We start from the raw sequence: 15,941 nt of genomic DNA on the forward strand, positions 1-15,941 counted from the left end.
CATGAAAAGATGCTCAACATCACTCACCACCAGGGAAATGCATATCAAAACTACAATGAGATAATACCTCACACCTGTCAGAATGGCTAAACTCAAAACCACAAGAAACAACAGGTGCTGGAAAGTATATAAAGAAGAAGTGACACTTGTGCATTATTATTTTTTAAAGTTATTTATTTATTTATTTATTTATTTATTTATTTATTTATTTATTTATTTATTTATTTATGAGAGACAGAGAGAGAGAGGCAGAGACACAGGCAGAGGGGGAAGCAGGCTCCATGCAGGGAGCCCGATGTGGGGCTCGATCCCTAGGACTCCAGGATCACGCCCTGGGCCAAAGGTGGCGCTAAACCACTGAGCCACCCAGGCTGCACCACACTTGTGCATTATTAGTGGGAATGCAAAGTGATGGAGCCACAGCGAAAAACAGTTTGGAGGTTCCTCAAAAACTAGAACAACCTTATGATCCAGTAATGGCACTAATGAGTGTTTACCTCCAAAATACAAAAAAGAAACCACTAATTCAAAGGGATATGTGCACCCCTGTGTTTATAGCAGCATTATTTAAAGTAGCCAACTTATGGAAGCAGCCCAAGTGACCATTAATAGATGAATGGATAAAGAAGATGTGGTAAAAGTATCCAATGGAATATTATTCAGCCTCAAAAAAGAATGAAATCTTACCATTTACAATGATAAGGCCGGAGCTATAAGGAATAATACTATGTGAAGTAAGTGAGTCAGAGAAAGACAAACACCATATGGTCTCAGTCATAGATAGAATTTAGAGGAAAAAGCCAAATGAGCAAAGGGGGGAAAATGAGACAAACCAAGAAAGAGACTCTTAACCATAGAGAATAGACTTCTGGCTACCAAAGAGGAGGTGAGTGGAAGGATAGGTGAAACAGGTGATGAGGACAAAGGAGTGCACTTGTGATTAGCACTGGGTGATGTATGGAATTGCTAAATCACTATACTGTATGCCTGAGACTAATATTACACTGTATGTTAACTATTTTGGGATTAAAGGGAAAAAAACTCCTCTTTTCTCTCTCCCCTCAGCCCGTGGTAACCACCATTTTGTTTTCTGTTTCCGTGACTTTGACTACCATAGATACCACTTATGAGTGGAATCATTTAGTATTTTTCTTTTTTGTGACTGTTCACTTAGTATAATGCCTTCAAGTTTCATCCATGTTAAAGCATATGACATAATTTCCCTGTTCAGGCTGAATAATATTCCATTATATGTATATAACAAATTTTACTTATCCGTATGCTGATGGGAATTTAGATTACTTCCATATCTTGCTATCTGGACTAATGCTGCTATGAACATGAGTCTACAAATACATTTTTTAGACCTAGCTTTAAATTCTTTTGGGTATATACTCAGAAGTAGAATTGCTGAGGCATATGGTAATTCTGTGTTCCGTTATCTGAGGAACTGCTATGCTGGAGAAAGGGATTTTTAAAACCTGTGTATAAAATCTTGGGCAGACCTTTATGTAATCCATACATGAAACCCTACAGAAACAACACAGCAGAAGATTTGATAACTGAACAATGGTCTGGAGTACCATCCAGGTTTAGATTTACTTCTGGCTAGCATATAGTGGGAAGGGCCAGAAAAGCACAGCAAAACCTTTGAAAACTAAACTGGCTTTGAAACCATGGCCCACATAAATGGGCCAGAACATGTGTGCCTAAGTACATTGACTGCTAAAATAAATTTAAATAGCAGTGAGGAGCTCATCAAAATGCCAAGGGTACAATCCAAAGTTTGCATCATACCAAAACCTACAAAAAAATCTCAGCTTGAATGAGAAAAGGTAATTAATAGATGTTACCACCAAAAGAAACAGATGTTAAGGCAGCTATCATAAAGTATCTCAAACAATTGTGGACACTCATTAAACAGATTGTATTAGCAAAGAAAAAGAAGGAATAAAGAACCATATGGAAATAAAATTTCTTTAGAGAAAAGAAAATGATTTAAAAAATCAACCTCAAATCATGATTATGTTATATACCCCAAACAAATACAATGTCATGTCAGTTATTTCTCAGTAACATGAGAAGAGTTAACCTCTTAGCATTTGAATTACTCCCTCATTTATTTTATTTTATTTTTTAAAGATTTATTTATTTATTTAGAGAGAGAGAGAGAGGCAGAGACACAGGCAGAGGGAGAAACAGGCAGAAGGAGAAGCAGGCTCCATACAAGCAGCCTGACTCGATCCCGGGTCCCCAGGATCACACCCTGGCCTGCAGGTGGCGCTAAACCGCTGCACCACCGGGGCTGCCCTACTCCCTCATTTAAAAAACACTTTTAATTTGGCTTCCAGAGTATCATACTGTCTTGATTTTCTTCCTTTCTGGACTGTTCCCTGTATGTGTGGGGTTTTTTTTCCCCCTCATTCCTACCATTTCTTCTTATTCTCAAAATGGTGGAATTTTTGAGATTTGTGATAAAATATAAAGGAAGTCTCATCCTACCCCCAAAGTGAACTTTTTTTGACAGTGTTCACCACATTTTGTAAAATTGCAAACACATTTTAATGATATGTCAAACATGTTTAAATGAAACTTTCATTTGAATATGATATTTTTAAGACACATTTGAAAAGGAGGCATGTCTATACATCAAAAGCAAGTAATATAAACTGGTATTTAGCATCTGAGAGAAAGCTTATGATAAGAATCTATACAAAGACTTTTGGTTGCTGAGATTTATAGTATCAAGGCCCAGCTAGATAACCTCACTAAGTGTGGAACAACACCTCTCAGAGAACACTGAATCATGTTTTCTGAAGCAATGATCTTGTCTAAGCCAAAAGGAGAAATGTTGACTTCCTGGGACTCAAAGGAAGCTGAGCATAGAGACTGAAAGATTGCAGTAAGCTTATGTGGGCTTTGCTGCCCCATTTCTTCCCCACCAACTTAATTTTTACTTAACTTTTTAGGGGAAATAAGCATAGTCCCTGGTGTGATTCTGTCCTGTGCGGCTGTTCTGTGAAACAGTAGTCCTATATCTCCATCTGCCTTCTCTTCCACCTAAGTGTGTGCCACAACCCCTTGGAAGATTTGATATGGACATGAGCCCCCTGAGGCCCCAGAACTATCTTTTTGGTTGTGAGCTAAAGGCTGACAAAGATTACCACTTTAAGGTGGATAATGATGAAAATGAGCTCCAGTTATCTTTAAGAATGGTCAGTTTGGGAGCTGGTGGTGCAAAGGATGAATTGCACATTGTTGAAGCAGAGGCAATTATGAAGGCAGTCCAATTAAAGTCACACTGGCAACTTTGAAAATGTCTGTACAGCCAATGGTGTCCCTTGGGGGCTTTGAAATAACACCACCTGTGGTCTTATGGTTGAAATGTGGTTTGGGGCCTGTGCATATTAGTGGACACCACTTAGCTTGGTGGAAGATGCAGAGTCAGAAGATGAAGAAGAGGATGTGAAACTCCTTAGTGTATCTGGAAAGCGTTCTGCCACTGGAAGTGGTAGCAAGTTTCCACAGGAAAAAATAAAACTTGCTGCTGATGAAGATGATGATGATGATGATTTTGATGAGGAGGAAGCTGAAGAAAAGGCTCCAGTAAAAAAATCTATATGAGATACTCCAGCCAAAAATGCACAAAAATCAAACCAGAATGGAAAAGACTCAAACCATCAACACCAAGATCAAAAGGTCAAGAATCTTTCAAAAACAGGAAAAGACTCCCAAAATACTGAAAGGACCTAGTTCTGTAGAAGACATTAAAGCAAAAATGCAAACAAGTATAGAAAAAGCGAATTGAACAGTCTTGGGCGCTACTGGTAAATTAAACCCAAAGCTGAGGAGAGAGGAAAAGGAGAGACAAATATAGTCCATTTACTGACTGTCATCAACAATCCGGACTGAAGTCTCAAATCCCCTTTCCTGATTTGCCACCCACCCACACCCCCTTCCAGGCTGGAAGCAGTCTTACTCTTGATATGCTAAAGCACTTTTCTTTTGACTGCTGTGATTCAGTAACCCCTTAAATTTTGCTTTCTATGATTTGTGCATTTGCCTCACCTCTTTGACCATGTTTTTTGTTTGTTTGTTTGTTTGTTTGTTTTTTACCATGTTTTAATCACCTTTGTGTCTCCCTAGCTGCTCAATAAATATTTGAATGAATCAAAAAAAGAAGCATAAATGTTGTACTTTGTGTGTGTACACGCATTTGTGTATATGTGTATGAGAGAGAGTGGTAATTTCTCTCAATATCGCGTACCCTCTAACATCCATATTGAACAAAATGTCAGATATTTCAGTATGGATGTGCCATGCCAAACTATAATAAAGCCTGAGGCAAAAGGTAGAGTCAGTAATTCTGTATTTGAAATTTAGTATTTTGTTTGTCATGGATTTTTCATTAATTTATATATATTTTACAAAATCTATTTATTTATTTATTTGAGAGAGAGCGCATGCATGGCTAAGAATGAGCAGGGGAAGGGGCAGAAGGAGAGAGAAAGAGAATCTCAAGCAGACTCCCCAGAGTGCAGAGTCCAGTGTGGGTGGGGGTGGGTGGGGCTCAATCCCAGGAGACGGAAATCATGACCTGAGCCAAATTAAGTTGGAGCTCAACCAACTGAGCCACCCAGGTGTCCCATCATTAATTTAGCTTTTTAAAAACATTGCATCAAAACAGTATTTATCTTGACTACTGAATTTTTGGCACCTTCCTTACATTTTTCACCTGACATGAGTGCAACAGTTTTGCTACTGTTTTTTCTTTTCCTATTTTACTTTAGATGAATGGAATACTTTTTAGGACTTTATCTCTGCCTCTGGCTTATTAGCTGTATTTTTTTTTCTTTTAGTGGTTGTGCTAGAGTTACAGTATTATGTTTAACCTATCACCTCTTCCTTAAATATTATACATCTTTTGTGTGTGAAATACAAATCTTTTTTTTTTTTTAAATTTTTATTTATTTATGATAGTCACAGAGAGAGGGAGAGAGGCAGAGACACAGGCAGAGGGAGAAGCAGGCTCCATGCACCGGGAGCCCGACGTGGGATTCGATCCCGGGTCTCCAGGATTGTGCCCTGGTCCAAAGGCAGGCGCCAAACCGCTGCGCCACCCAGGGATCCCTAAAATACAAATCTTTTAACAGTGTACTTCACGGATGCCCAGGCGGCTCAGCAGTTGAGCATCTGCCTTAGGCTCACAGTGTGATCATGGGTCCCGGGATTGAGTCCTGCACTGGGCTCCCCATGAGGAGCCTGCTTCTCCCTCTGCCTATATCTCTGCCTCTGTCTCTGTGTCTCTCATGAATAAATAAAATTTTAAAAGTCTTAAAAAACAAAAAAACAATATACTTCCATTTCACCTCTCCCATCATTTGACTGTTTCTGTCATGAATCCCTCAATACATTGTTATTAATTTTTGCTTTAAATGGTCATAGTCTTTTTTAAAGATTGAAAATGAGGAAAAAAGTTTTGAATATTTACTTATGTATTTATCTTTTCTGGTACTGTTCATTCTTTCCTTCACTGCCCAGAAGCTTTTATTTTGATGTAGATTCTGTAGTTTATTTTTGCTTTTGTTTTCTTTGCCTCAGGAGACATATCTAGAGAAGTTACTGCCTGTGCTGTCTTCTAGGATTTTTATGATTTCAGGTCTCACATTTAGGTCTCTAATCCATTTTGAATGCATTTTTGTGAATGGTGTAAAAAAATGGTCCAGTTTCATTCTTTTGCATGTAGCTGACCAATTTTCCCAGCACCATTTGTTGAAGAGACTTTTTCCCAGCAGATACTCTTTCCTGCTTTATTGAAGATGAATTGACCGTATAATTGTGGGTTTATTTCTGGTCTTTATTCTGTTCTGTTGATCTGTGTGTCTATTTTTGTGCCAAGATCATACTGTTCTGATTACTGCAGCTTTGTAATATAACTTGAAGTCTGGAATTGTGATAATGTCCAATTCTGTTTTTCTTTTTTAAGAATGCTTATTTAGTAGGGTCTTTCATGATTGCATGTAAATTCTAGGATTGTTTGTTTTAGTTCTGTGCAAAATGCTATTGGTATTTTGATAAAGAGTGCATTAAATGTGCAGATTGCTTTGGGTAGGATAGACATTTTAATAGTATTTGTTCTTCCAATCCATGAGCATGAAATTCTTTCCATTTGTGTCATCTTCTATTTCTTTCATCAATGTTTTATCAAGTATGGGTCTTTCACTTCCTTAGTTAAGTTTATTCCTAGGTATTTTATATTTTTGGGTGCAATTGTAAATGGGATTGTTTTCTTAACTTCTCTTTGTTGCTTCATTATTAGTATATAGAGATGCAATGGATTTCTGTACATTGATTTTATATCCTGCAACTATAAGTCTAATGTTTTATTTATTTATTTATTTTATTAGTGAGAGAGGTGGGGGGGAGGGACGGGGGGGGGAGAGAGAGAGAGAGAGAGAGAGAGAATCTCTATGCCCAACAAAGAGCCCAATGTGAGGCTCAATCTCATAACCCAGTGTCAGTCATGACCTGAGCTGAAATCAAGAGTCAGACACTTCACCAACTGAGCCACCCAGGCACCCCTATAAGTTTAATGTTTTAACCATCATTTTTTAGGGCTTTTGAGTAATACTTAATTCTATTTAATTTAGATATTTTAAATTGCATTTGTGCATTTAATATATTGTTTTGGTATTGCAGTTGTCTGAAATATATTCAGAATACTTAAGGAATTCTTATCTAATACATTAAATTTTTAACTATATAGACCCTATGCGCTCTTATATCTTTCAAATCCATAACTGTAGTGAGATATGAACTTATAATCACAAATCTAGATTAGTTACTCAATTTCCTATTTTAAATTGAAATTACAAAGAATTTTGTACTTCTGTACCAAAAGCAGACTTCTTGCTTTATTCTTAATCTTAGAGGAAAAGTTTTCAATCTTTCACTATTGAATATGATGCTTATTGTGGGTTTTCATTTATATCTTTTATTATGTTGAGGTTATTTCCTTCTACTCCTAGTTTATTGAGTGTCTTTTATCATGATAGATATTTGATGCTGTTAGATGCTTTTTTGGCATCGATTGAGGTAATCATGTTTTTTTTTCCCCCTTTATTCTATTAATGTTGTATATTACATTGATTGATTTTTTGTTGTTGAACCATCTTTGCCTTCCAGGAATAAATCCTACTTGATCATGGGCTATAATGCTGTTAATATATTGCTGAATTCAATTTCTAGTATATTATTGAGGATTCTTGCGTCAGTGTTCATTAGGTATATTGGTCTATGGTTTTCTTTTCTTGTAGTGGTTTGTTTGGCTTTAGTATGAGGGTATCCTTTAGTTTCTTTTAGTATTTTTTGTTTCTTTTCCTCAGACTCAATAACTTCTATTGTCCTCTCTTCAAGTTCACTGAATCCTTTTGCCTGCCTAAATCTACCTTCAAATCCTTCTAGTCACTTCTTCATTTCAGTTATTGTACTTTTCTTTCTTTCTTTTCTTTTCTTTCTTTTCTTTTCTTTTCTTTTCTTTTCTTTTCTTTCTTTCTTTTTTCTTTCTTTCTTTCTTTCTTTCTTTCTTTCTTTCTTTCTTTCTTTCTTTCTTTCTTCTTTTTTTTCAGTTATTGTACTTTTCAACTCCATAATTTCTTTTTGGTTTTAGATTTTAAAATCTTTTTATTGATATTTCCATTGTGTTCATACATTGTTTTCTTTACTTTGTCCACATCCTCCTTTAGTTCTCTGAGTATTTTTAAGATGATTGTTTTAAAGTCTTTCTGTAGTATATCTGCCATCAGCTCTTTACAGGAACAGTATCTGTTGATTTATTTTTTCCTGTGAATGGGCCATACTTCCTGTTTCTTTGTGATTTTTTTAATTGGAAACTGGACATTTGAGTCTAATAATGTGGTAACACTGGAAATCAAATTCTCCTCCTTCCTCAGGGTTTGCTGGGGTTTTTATTATTATTATTTTTACAATCATGTAGGATGTCTCTGCTGTGGGTCAGCCTGAGGTATAAAATCAGGGTCTTAGGTTTTTCTGATCCTTTCCTTGGGAATGCTCAATCACTTTATAATTTTCTCCATATATGCATCTGTTTCTAATGTGCTGGCCTTTAATGTCTGGGAAAAGGAGAAAAATGAAGAAAGGTAAAAATTAAATTGAATTAAGTATTATTCAAAAGCCCTCAAAAATGATGGTTAAAACATTAAATTTATAGGGGTGCCTGGGTGGCTCAGTTGGTGAAGTGTCTGACTCTTGATTTCAACTCAGGTCATGACACTGGGTTATGTGCTAGTCCTCTAAAGTTCCTGGCAGTCACTTTAGCCTGAAGAGGAGGATTTTGTAACAGTGGGAGTAGGTGCAACAGTGGTTGCTTGTCTCTCTGTCCTTCTGTGGCAAAAAGCAGCAAACAGTGACCAGAGCACACCATCCCCTATATTTAGAGCATAGGGTTGTTTTTGCCATCATGGCTATGTAAACTACCTTTGGGACTACAGGGTAAGCTACCCTTGGAACTGTACACAGTTGTTTGCTATGTGGCTGGGGTGGGTTATTGGTAGCTGCTAATGTGCTAAAAGCTGAAATTGACCAAAATTAACCTCAGTTTATGTGCAAGCCTTCCCCTGGACATTGCTAGCTTTTTAATATACTCCGGAGTTCCAAAATAGTTACATTAGACAAAGTCTGCCAGTGCAGTTGTTGTCTAAGTTGAGAGACAGATTCTTGGTGCTTCCAACTTTGCCATTTTTCCACAATCCTCTTTTCTTTCATTTTTGAAAGATTTTAAATTGATATTTATTTTTCTCCATCATTTAAAACCTGTTTCACTGTTTTTTATCTCATATTTTTTGATGAGAAGTCTGCTGCTTTATGCTTGCTTTTGTTTCTCTCTAAATATGTCCTTCCCCCACCCCCCACCTACCTTTACCAGTTTTCTTTTCCTCATCAGTTTTTGGGTGTTTTTCACCAATTTGGATGTGATAATCCTTAAGGTGGTGTGTATATATGTACTTTTATATTTATCCTTCTTGGTCTTAATTAAGACTCTTGGATTTGCTGATTATCAAATTTTTAAGATTTTTGGCTTTTATTTTCTTAGATTTTTTTGTTTCTCCCTTTTTAGGACTCCAATCATACATATATATTACTTGTCTAGTAGTCTCAGTAGATCATTTGGATAGATTGTATTGCTACCTCTTCAAATTTTCTGATCTGTACGTGATCAGAGAATTTGAATAATATTCAAATTCTATCTGATGTTGATGTCATCTAGTGAAATTTTCACTTTAATTATATTTTTCAGGTTTAGAGTTTCCGTTTTTTTCTAATATTTCTAGTAATATCTAATCTGATGTTAATGTCATCTAGTGAAATTTTCACTTTAATTATTATATTTTTTAGGTTTAGAGTTTCCGTTTTTTTCTTTTTTGTGACTTACAGTTGTGTTTTTATTATGTTCATGTTTTCTTGACATTATTTAAATACACATCTAAACAATCCAATCATGAAATGGGCAAAAGACATGCACAGAAATTTCGCAGAGGAAGACATAGACGTGGCCAACAAGCACATGAGAAAATGCTCTGCATCACTGGCCATCAGGGAAATACAAATCAAAACCACAATGAGATACCACCTCACACCAGTGAGAATGCGGAAAATCAACAAGACAGGAAACAACAAATGTTGGAGAGGATGTGGAGAAAGGGGAACCCTCTTGCACTGTTGGTGGGAATGTGAACTGGTGCAGCCACTTTGGAAAACTGTGTGGAGGTTCCTCAAAGAGTTAAAAATAGATTTGCCCTACGACCCAGCAATTGCACTGCTGGGGATTTACCTCAAAGATACAGATGCAGTGAAATGCCGGGACACCTGCAGCCCAATGTTGATAGCAGCAATGTCCACAATAGCCAAACTGTGGAAGGAGCCTTGGTGTCCATCGAAAGATGAATGGATAAAGAAGCTGTGGTCTATGTATACAATGGAATATTACTCAGCCATTAGAAACGACAAATACCCACCATTTGTTTCGATGTGGAGGGATCTGGAGGGTATTATGCTGAGTGAAATAAGTCAATCGGAAGAGGACAAACATTATATGGTCTCATCCATTTGGGTAATATAAAAATTAATGAAAGGGAATAAAGGAAAGGAGAGAAAATGAGCGAACATATCAGTGAAGATGACAAAACATGAGAGATACCTAACTGGGAAATGAACAAGGGATTGTGGAAGGGGAGGTGGGCGGGGGGTTGGGGTGACTGGGTGATGGGCACTGAGGGGCACTTGGCGGGATGAGCACTGGGTGTTATGCTATATGTTGGCAAATTGAACTCCAATTAAAATTAAAAATAAATACACATCTGTATTTTTGTTTTATATTTATGTTTTAATACCCTTGTTGATTCATCTCTTTCATATCTGAATTTGTCTTTATTGAGTAATTTCTTCTGGTTCTGGTTATATTTTCCTGATTCTTCATATGTCTGGTAAATTTGGGTTACATGCTGGACATTGTGATTTTACCAGGCTAGGTGCTATATTTTGTTGTATTCCTTTAAAGAATTTTAGACTTTTCTAGCAAGCAGTTAAATACTTAGAGTAAGTTTGTTCCCTTGAAGGAAGTTTTTAAGTTCTTTAATGTATCATTTTAGTTCTAAATTATCCCCACTCTAGGGCATGGCCCTCTGAAGTCTCTGAGGAATGCCTTTGTAATTACTGAAGTCTCTCTGCTCTTGCTGGATGGAACTTGAAAGATTCATATACCCCTGTGTGAGCTCTGTACACTGTCTTAGAACTTTCTGGTAACTTTTCTTTTCTTGGAAGTTGTTCTTGGCAAGCTTAATAGAGTTTTACTTTGCACATATACTAATTGATATTTAGCCATATGCTCAAAGTACCTCTACATATTTCCCTAGAATTCTTTCTTTTCTTTTTCATAGCTCCATCCTTTATGAGACTCTATTCTGCAAATTCTAGCTCTCTTGACCTCTTTTTAATCTGTTCTCTTTCTACTCAAATCAGCATGATAGTTGGGTTCATTTTAGGTTCTCTCTCTCTGTGCCACAGTCTAGTATTCACCTACACTACAAGAGGGAAGCCTGGGTAATTGAAGAACTAATTTCATCTGTTTACCTTTTCCTAGAGATAAAATCATACTGTGAAATGAGGTGAAAAGAATTATTTCCCTTATTTTTTCCAATTTTCTAGTTGTTTATGGCCAGGAGGCTAATCTCAGCTCTGTTACATTGCCTCATGGCCATTACAGAGGTCTCTTCAGAGGTATTTTAATGAGAAAGGAGAGATTTTCATAAAACCAGAGATACTTCAAGGCAAAAAGCAGATAAGAGAACAAGGAACTTTTCTAATAATAGCATCTAATGTGAAGGGTCTAGGGCCAGAAATACGCAGTTCAGGACCTACCAGGGAGATTGGTCAGAACAGGGAGATTGTGTAGATGCTAGCTTAGTGTGATTCCAGGACCACAGGGCCTTGCCCCATCCCTACCCCCACTCACCTTACTCAGGTCATTACCGTACCTACTGTTTTCTTGATGCCAGAAAGCCTCTAGATAGGGAAGCTACTTTTTCACCATTACTAATATGATTATATGTTACTTGATACTGAATTCTTGGCATAAAAATATTGAAATCAAAGCGTGAGTGACTAGTCCTTATTCCTTTGCTGAGATTTGGAGGGAATAAGAAACCCTAGTAAGACTTGTGACCTTGATGGGCTTTCTAAGAATCTACCTTATCTGCCAAGGTAGCTGAGTTCAGCCTTTCTCCCTCTTCTTTTCCCTTTCTGCTTGCAGTTATGATCTTGTGCCTTTTCTTATGCATGACAGTGACCTGAGAAGAACAACCAATATTAGGGAGGTCATGCCAAATGCCTCCTTCACACACAGTAGCCTCTTCACGTGGAGTTTCCTGTCGACTCTGAATGCAGGCAAATGGTTTGTACAATCACGGGTAAGATACATTTTCCAACTCAACAAACCTGCATCAAATCTCTCTTCTGTAGGAAGTAATGTGCTGCTCCTAGAAATAAAGTCAAACATACATACATTTTCATCCCATTTTGGTAGGAGAACTGTGGCATTGACAGGAGGACTTTTCCAGGAATGTAGTCAAATTGTTGCTTTTTACATTCACTGGAAATTTCTGAAGATGAACTCATAAACTGACTTTTGTCATTTAATTCCTTTTTATCCAAGAATTTCATAAACTTTATATTGTGTCTACCATGTACACAGCATTTTCCTAGGCATTTTGAGTAGCTCACAGTTATAGATGAGCCATACTGGGAAATAAGTTTATTTTTTCCTCCTTTTCTTATCATTCAATACATATTTACTGAGTACCTTTTGGGTACTAGGCACGTGGAATACAATGGTGAATAAACACACACTCAGCCTAATGGAGTTCACAGGCTAGAAAAGATAATTACAGGGATCCCTGGGTGGCGCAGCGGTTTGGCGCCTGCCTTTGGCCCAGGGCGCGATCCTGGAGACCCGGGATCGAATCCCACATCAGGCTCCCAGTGCATGGAGCCTGCTTCTCCCTCTACCTATGTCTCTGCCTCTCTCTCTCTCTCACTGTGTGCTTATCATAAATAAAATAAAATTAAATTAAATTAAAAAAAAAGAAAAGATAATTACAATACACTGTAATAAGTGCTAAACCAGAATTTCAGGTTGCTTAGGAGCACACAGAGCAACTTCTAACTTAGTCTGAGGGATGGAGATGGGGGATTCTGGAAGGAGGAGATAAATAAGCCAATAAAGGTGTGGTAAAATAAAAAGTGTTGCTGTGTACAATGTAATTCACAGGCAAGAGTGAATGTTTCTAATTGAGAGAGTTGGAGAATACTTCATGCAAAAATATCATTTGAGCTGCAGGCGATCATTAATGGGAACCATGGGCAATGATGGTGTGTTTCAAAGATTGCAATATGCTGATGCAAGAGTGGATATGGTGTGTGTGTATGCATGCATGTGTAAAAGAGGAAGAAAAGAATGGAGGGAAGGAAAGAAAAGGGTGGGTAAGGAGGAGATGGGAGATAGATTTGGAGGAAAACCTGGGAAAACATTGAGAGGAGATTATAGCAATGCTTGACAAGTTAGAGAGTTTAGAATTATTCTGAGTATTTTAAAGTATCTAAAATAAAAGGTCACATTTGCATTTGATACAAGTTAAACCTGCTTTCCCAGGATAGATTAAAGAAAACAAAACAATTTACAGTTTCCAGCTTATCATGTGTCTAGGGGAAGATCCACATGACTTAGCTTATACTGATCAGATGTACTCATTTGAGACTTCAATTTTGGGAATAAACATCTGAGCACAACAGACAGCGGGCATTCATACTGCTAGCACCTGTATCACCAGAGATAGCATGGTATTGACATCAGCTGTAATAATAGCTCTTTTATCAGGTAATAGGAAAATAAGTCTTAAGGTATTTATAATTGTATACTAAGGATGTAATGGAGTTTTATTTATATTTGATATTAACTGAGAAGTTTTTTTTATCTTTTCTCATGTAAAAAAGTGTTAAGTAATGCGTCATGTTAAAATGAACTACTCCACTTTAATTTCATTTTATTAACTAGTGTTGATATAAGAGATAGGTGAACGGAGATTTAGAATTACTGAATCTTCTTAGAAAACTTGTTCTTAAGGGGTAGTGGAAAGGGAGGTGGGTGGGGGGTTGGGGTGACTGGGTGATGGGCACTGAGAGGGGCACTTGATGGGATGAGCACTGGGTGATATGCTATATGTTGGCAAATTGAACTCCAATAAAAAAATAATAAAAAATTTCTTGCCAGACTGGAAAAAAATAAGAAAACTTGTTCTTACAGGAGTATATAGCCTATAAATACTCTTTCCATCAATGAAAATTACTCTGATATTCCAGGTTTCTGTGTATATATAGGCTCTGTAAAAGTTTCATCATACATGAATAAATACATATATTAACTAGAGATGTTCCATTAGAATGTATATATTAAGTTAGCCATAGGTAATGTTTTAACAAATGTGTGTACCAGATGAAAGAGCTGATACTCTGTCTGATGGATAGCGTATGACTCCTAAAATATTATTGTAAGTGATAGGGTTGGGTATGTCATTGTAATACATTTTGGTGGATTTTTAAAGACTTAATAGTTTTATTTTAGCATATTTAGGTGGCATGCTTGCAGTATTTAGCTAATACTATACTATGACTACTGATGAGTATCCTGGATCCTGGAGTTGCAAATATGGTTATGTAGGGGGCTTTATTTTTAGGTTTAATTGTGGAGTTTCTTTGCTTGGATGCTGTGCAGTCAGGAGTAGCTGAAGTGATATTGACATGTGATTTAAAAGATTTGGATATTTGGATACTTTTTGACAGCAAAGAAATTGTTTTGTGAAGATTATTTGGGTCACTCTTCTTTGGATGTGTGTAATTATGGATTTATGATGGTGGTGAGTTGATCATTATTTGTTAGTATATTTATTCCTGAGATTATTGGTGAAAATTAAATCGTTAATTTGATTGATAATGAAATAAAAATAATAGAACAAATATTGTTAAAATGTTGACAAAACCAAAAGACAACCAATAGGAGAAGATATTTGCAAATGACACATCTTTATGAGCTAATCTCCAAAATCTATAAAAAACTTAATCAGACTCAATACCCAAAGAACAAATATCCAGTCAAGAAATGGGCAGAAGACATGAACAGATATTTCTCAAAGAAAGACATGCAAATGTCCAACAGACACGTGAGAAGATGCTCAGCATCCCCCCAGGTCAAGAAAATACAAATCAAGACCACAATGAGATATCACCTCACATCAGTCGGGATGGCTAAAATTAACAAGTCAGGAAATGACATGTTGACAAGAATACAGAAAAAGGAGAACTCTATTGCACTGTTGGTAGGAATGTAAGCTAGTGCAGCCACTCTGGAGAACAGTATAGAGGTTCCTCAAAAAGTAGAAAATAGAGCTACCGTATAACCTAGCAATTGCGCTACTGGGTATTTACCCCAAAGATACAGATGTAGTGGTCCAAAGGGGTACTTGCACCCTAATGTTCATGGCAGCAATGTCCACAAAAGCCAAACTATGGAAAGAGTACAGATGTCCATCAAGAGATGAATGGATAGAGAAGATGTGGTGTATGTGTACACACATACATACACATACAATGGACTACTACTCAGCCATCAAAAGATTGTTGTTCCTGGAAGTTCAGCTGAATTCCTGTTTGTCCAGAAACAAGCATTTCTGTAGAGCTTTCTTATATCTTTTTGTTAAAGTATAATTCTCAAAATGATAAAAGAAAATATAATTCTTATGCAGGGGTGCCTGGGTGTCTCAGTCAATTAAGCTTCTGCCTTTGGCTCAGGTCATGATCTCAGGGTCCTGGGATTGAGCCCTGCATCAGATTTCCTGCTTAGTGGAGAGTCTGATTCTCCCTTCCCCTCTGCTCCTCCTCCTGACTTGTGCATGTGTGCTTGTGCTCTCTCTCTTTCAAATAAATAAAATCTTTTAAAAAAAAATACAATTCTCCTGCAACTAATGAGGATGAATATAAGTTTTATTTAGCACATTAATGAGAGAACAAAGCAGAATGACAAAACCCACTCAAAAGAAAAGTGAGAAACCAGCATGCATATAGTCAGTGCAGCAAAGAAATCCTGAAATCAGATTGCTAGAATAAATACAAACTTAGTTAATATACTATATGACAATAAAGCTATACCTTTGGACTTCTCTACCAGAAAAAGTCATTTGCATCTCTACTGGACAGAAATCATTTCCATTTTTATCAGTTTTCTACAAATTAACATCTAACTTTTACATAGTTTTGCCCTAATCAATAGTAAATAGTAATCCAAACAAAGATACCTTCCCCTGAGAGTCAGATGA

General features: G+C 36.8%; 1 protein-coding gene and 1 pseudogene across 16 annotated transcripts in view; both read left to right on the top strand.

Moving 5' to 3' along the window:
* GDPD4 (glycerophosphodiester phosphodiesterase domain containing 4) overlaps positions 1-15,941 on the top strand; it is a 119,045-nt gene that overhangs the window by 38,261 nt on the left and 64,843 nt on the right. For all 16 annotated transcript variants that reach the window (XR_005375629.1, XR_005375631.1, XR_005375632.1 and 13 more), the window contains one exon: positions 11,828-11,984. Coding sequence is in view for 5 of the 16 variants with exons in the window: in XM_038568522.1 (XP_038424450.1) it covers positions 11,828-11,984 (157 nt within the window). In the remaining 11 variants the exon portion in view is untranslated. The remainder of the gene's footprint in view (positions 1-11,827; positions 11,985-15,941) is intronic.
* On the top strand, positions 2,451-4,355 carry LOC111091524 (annotated as a pseudogene).

The sequence above is a fragment of the Canis lupus genome, chromosome 21, assembly GCF_011100685.1.
Source record: "Canis lupus familiaris isolate Mischka breed German Shepherd chromosome 21, alternate assembly UU_Cfam_GSD_1.0, whole genome shotgun sequence".
Lineage (NCBI taxonomy): Eukaryota > Metazoa > Chordata > Mammalia > Carnivora > Canidae > Canis > Canis lupus.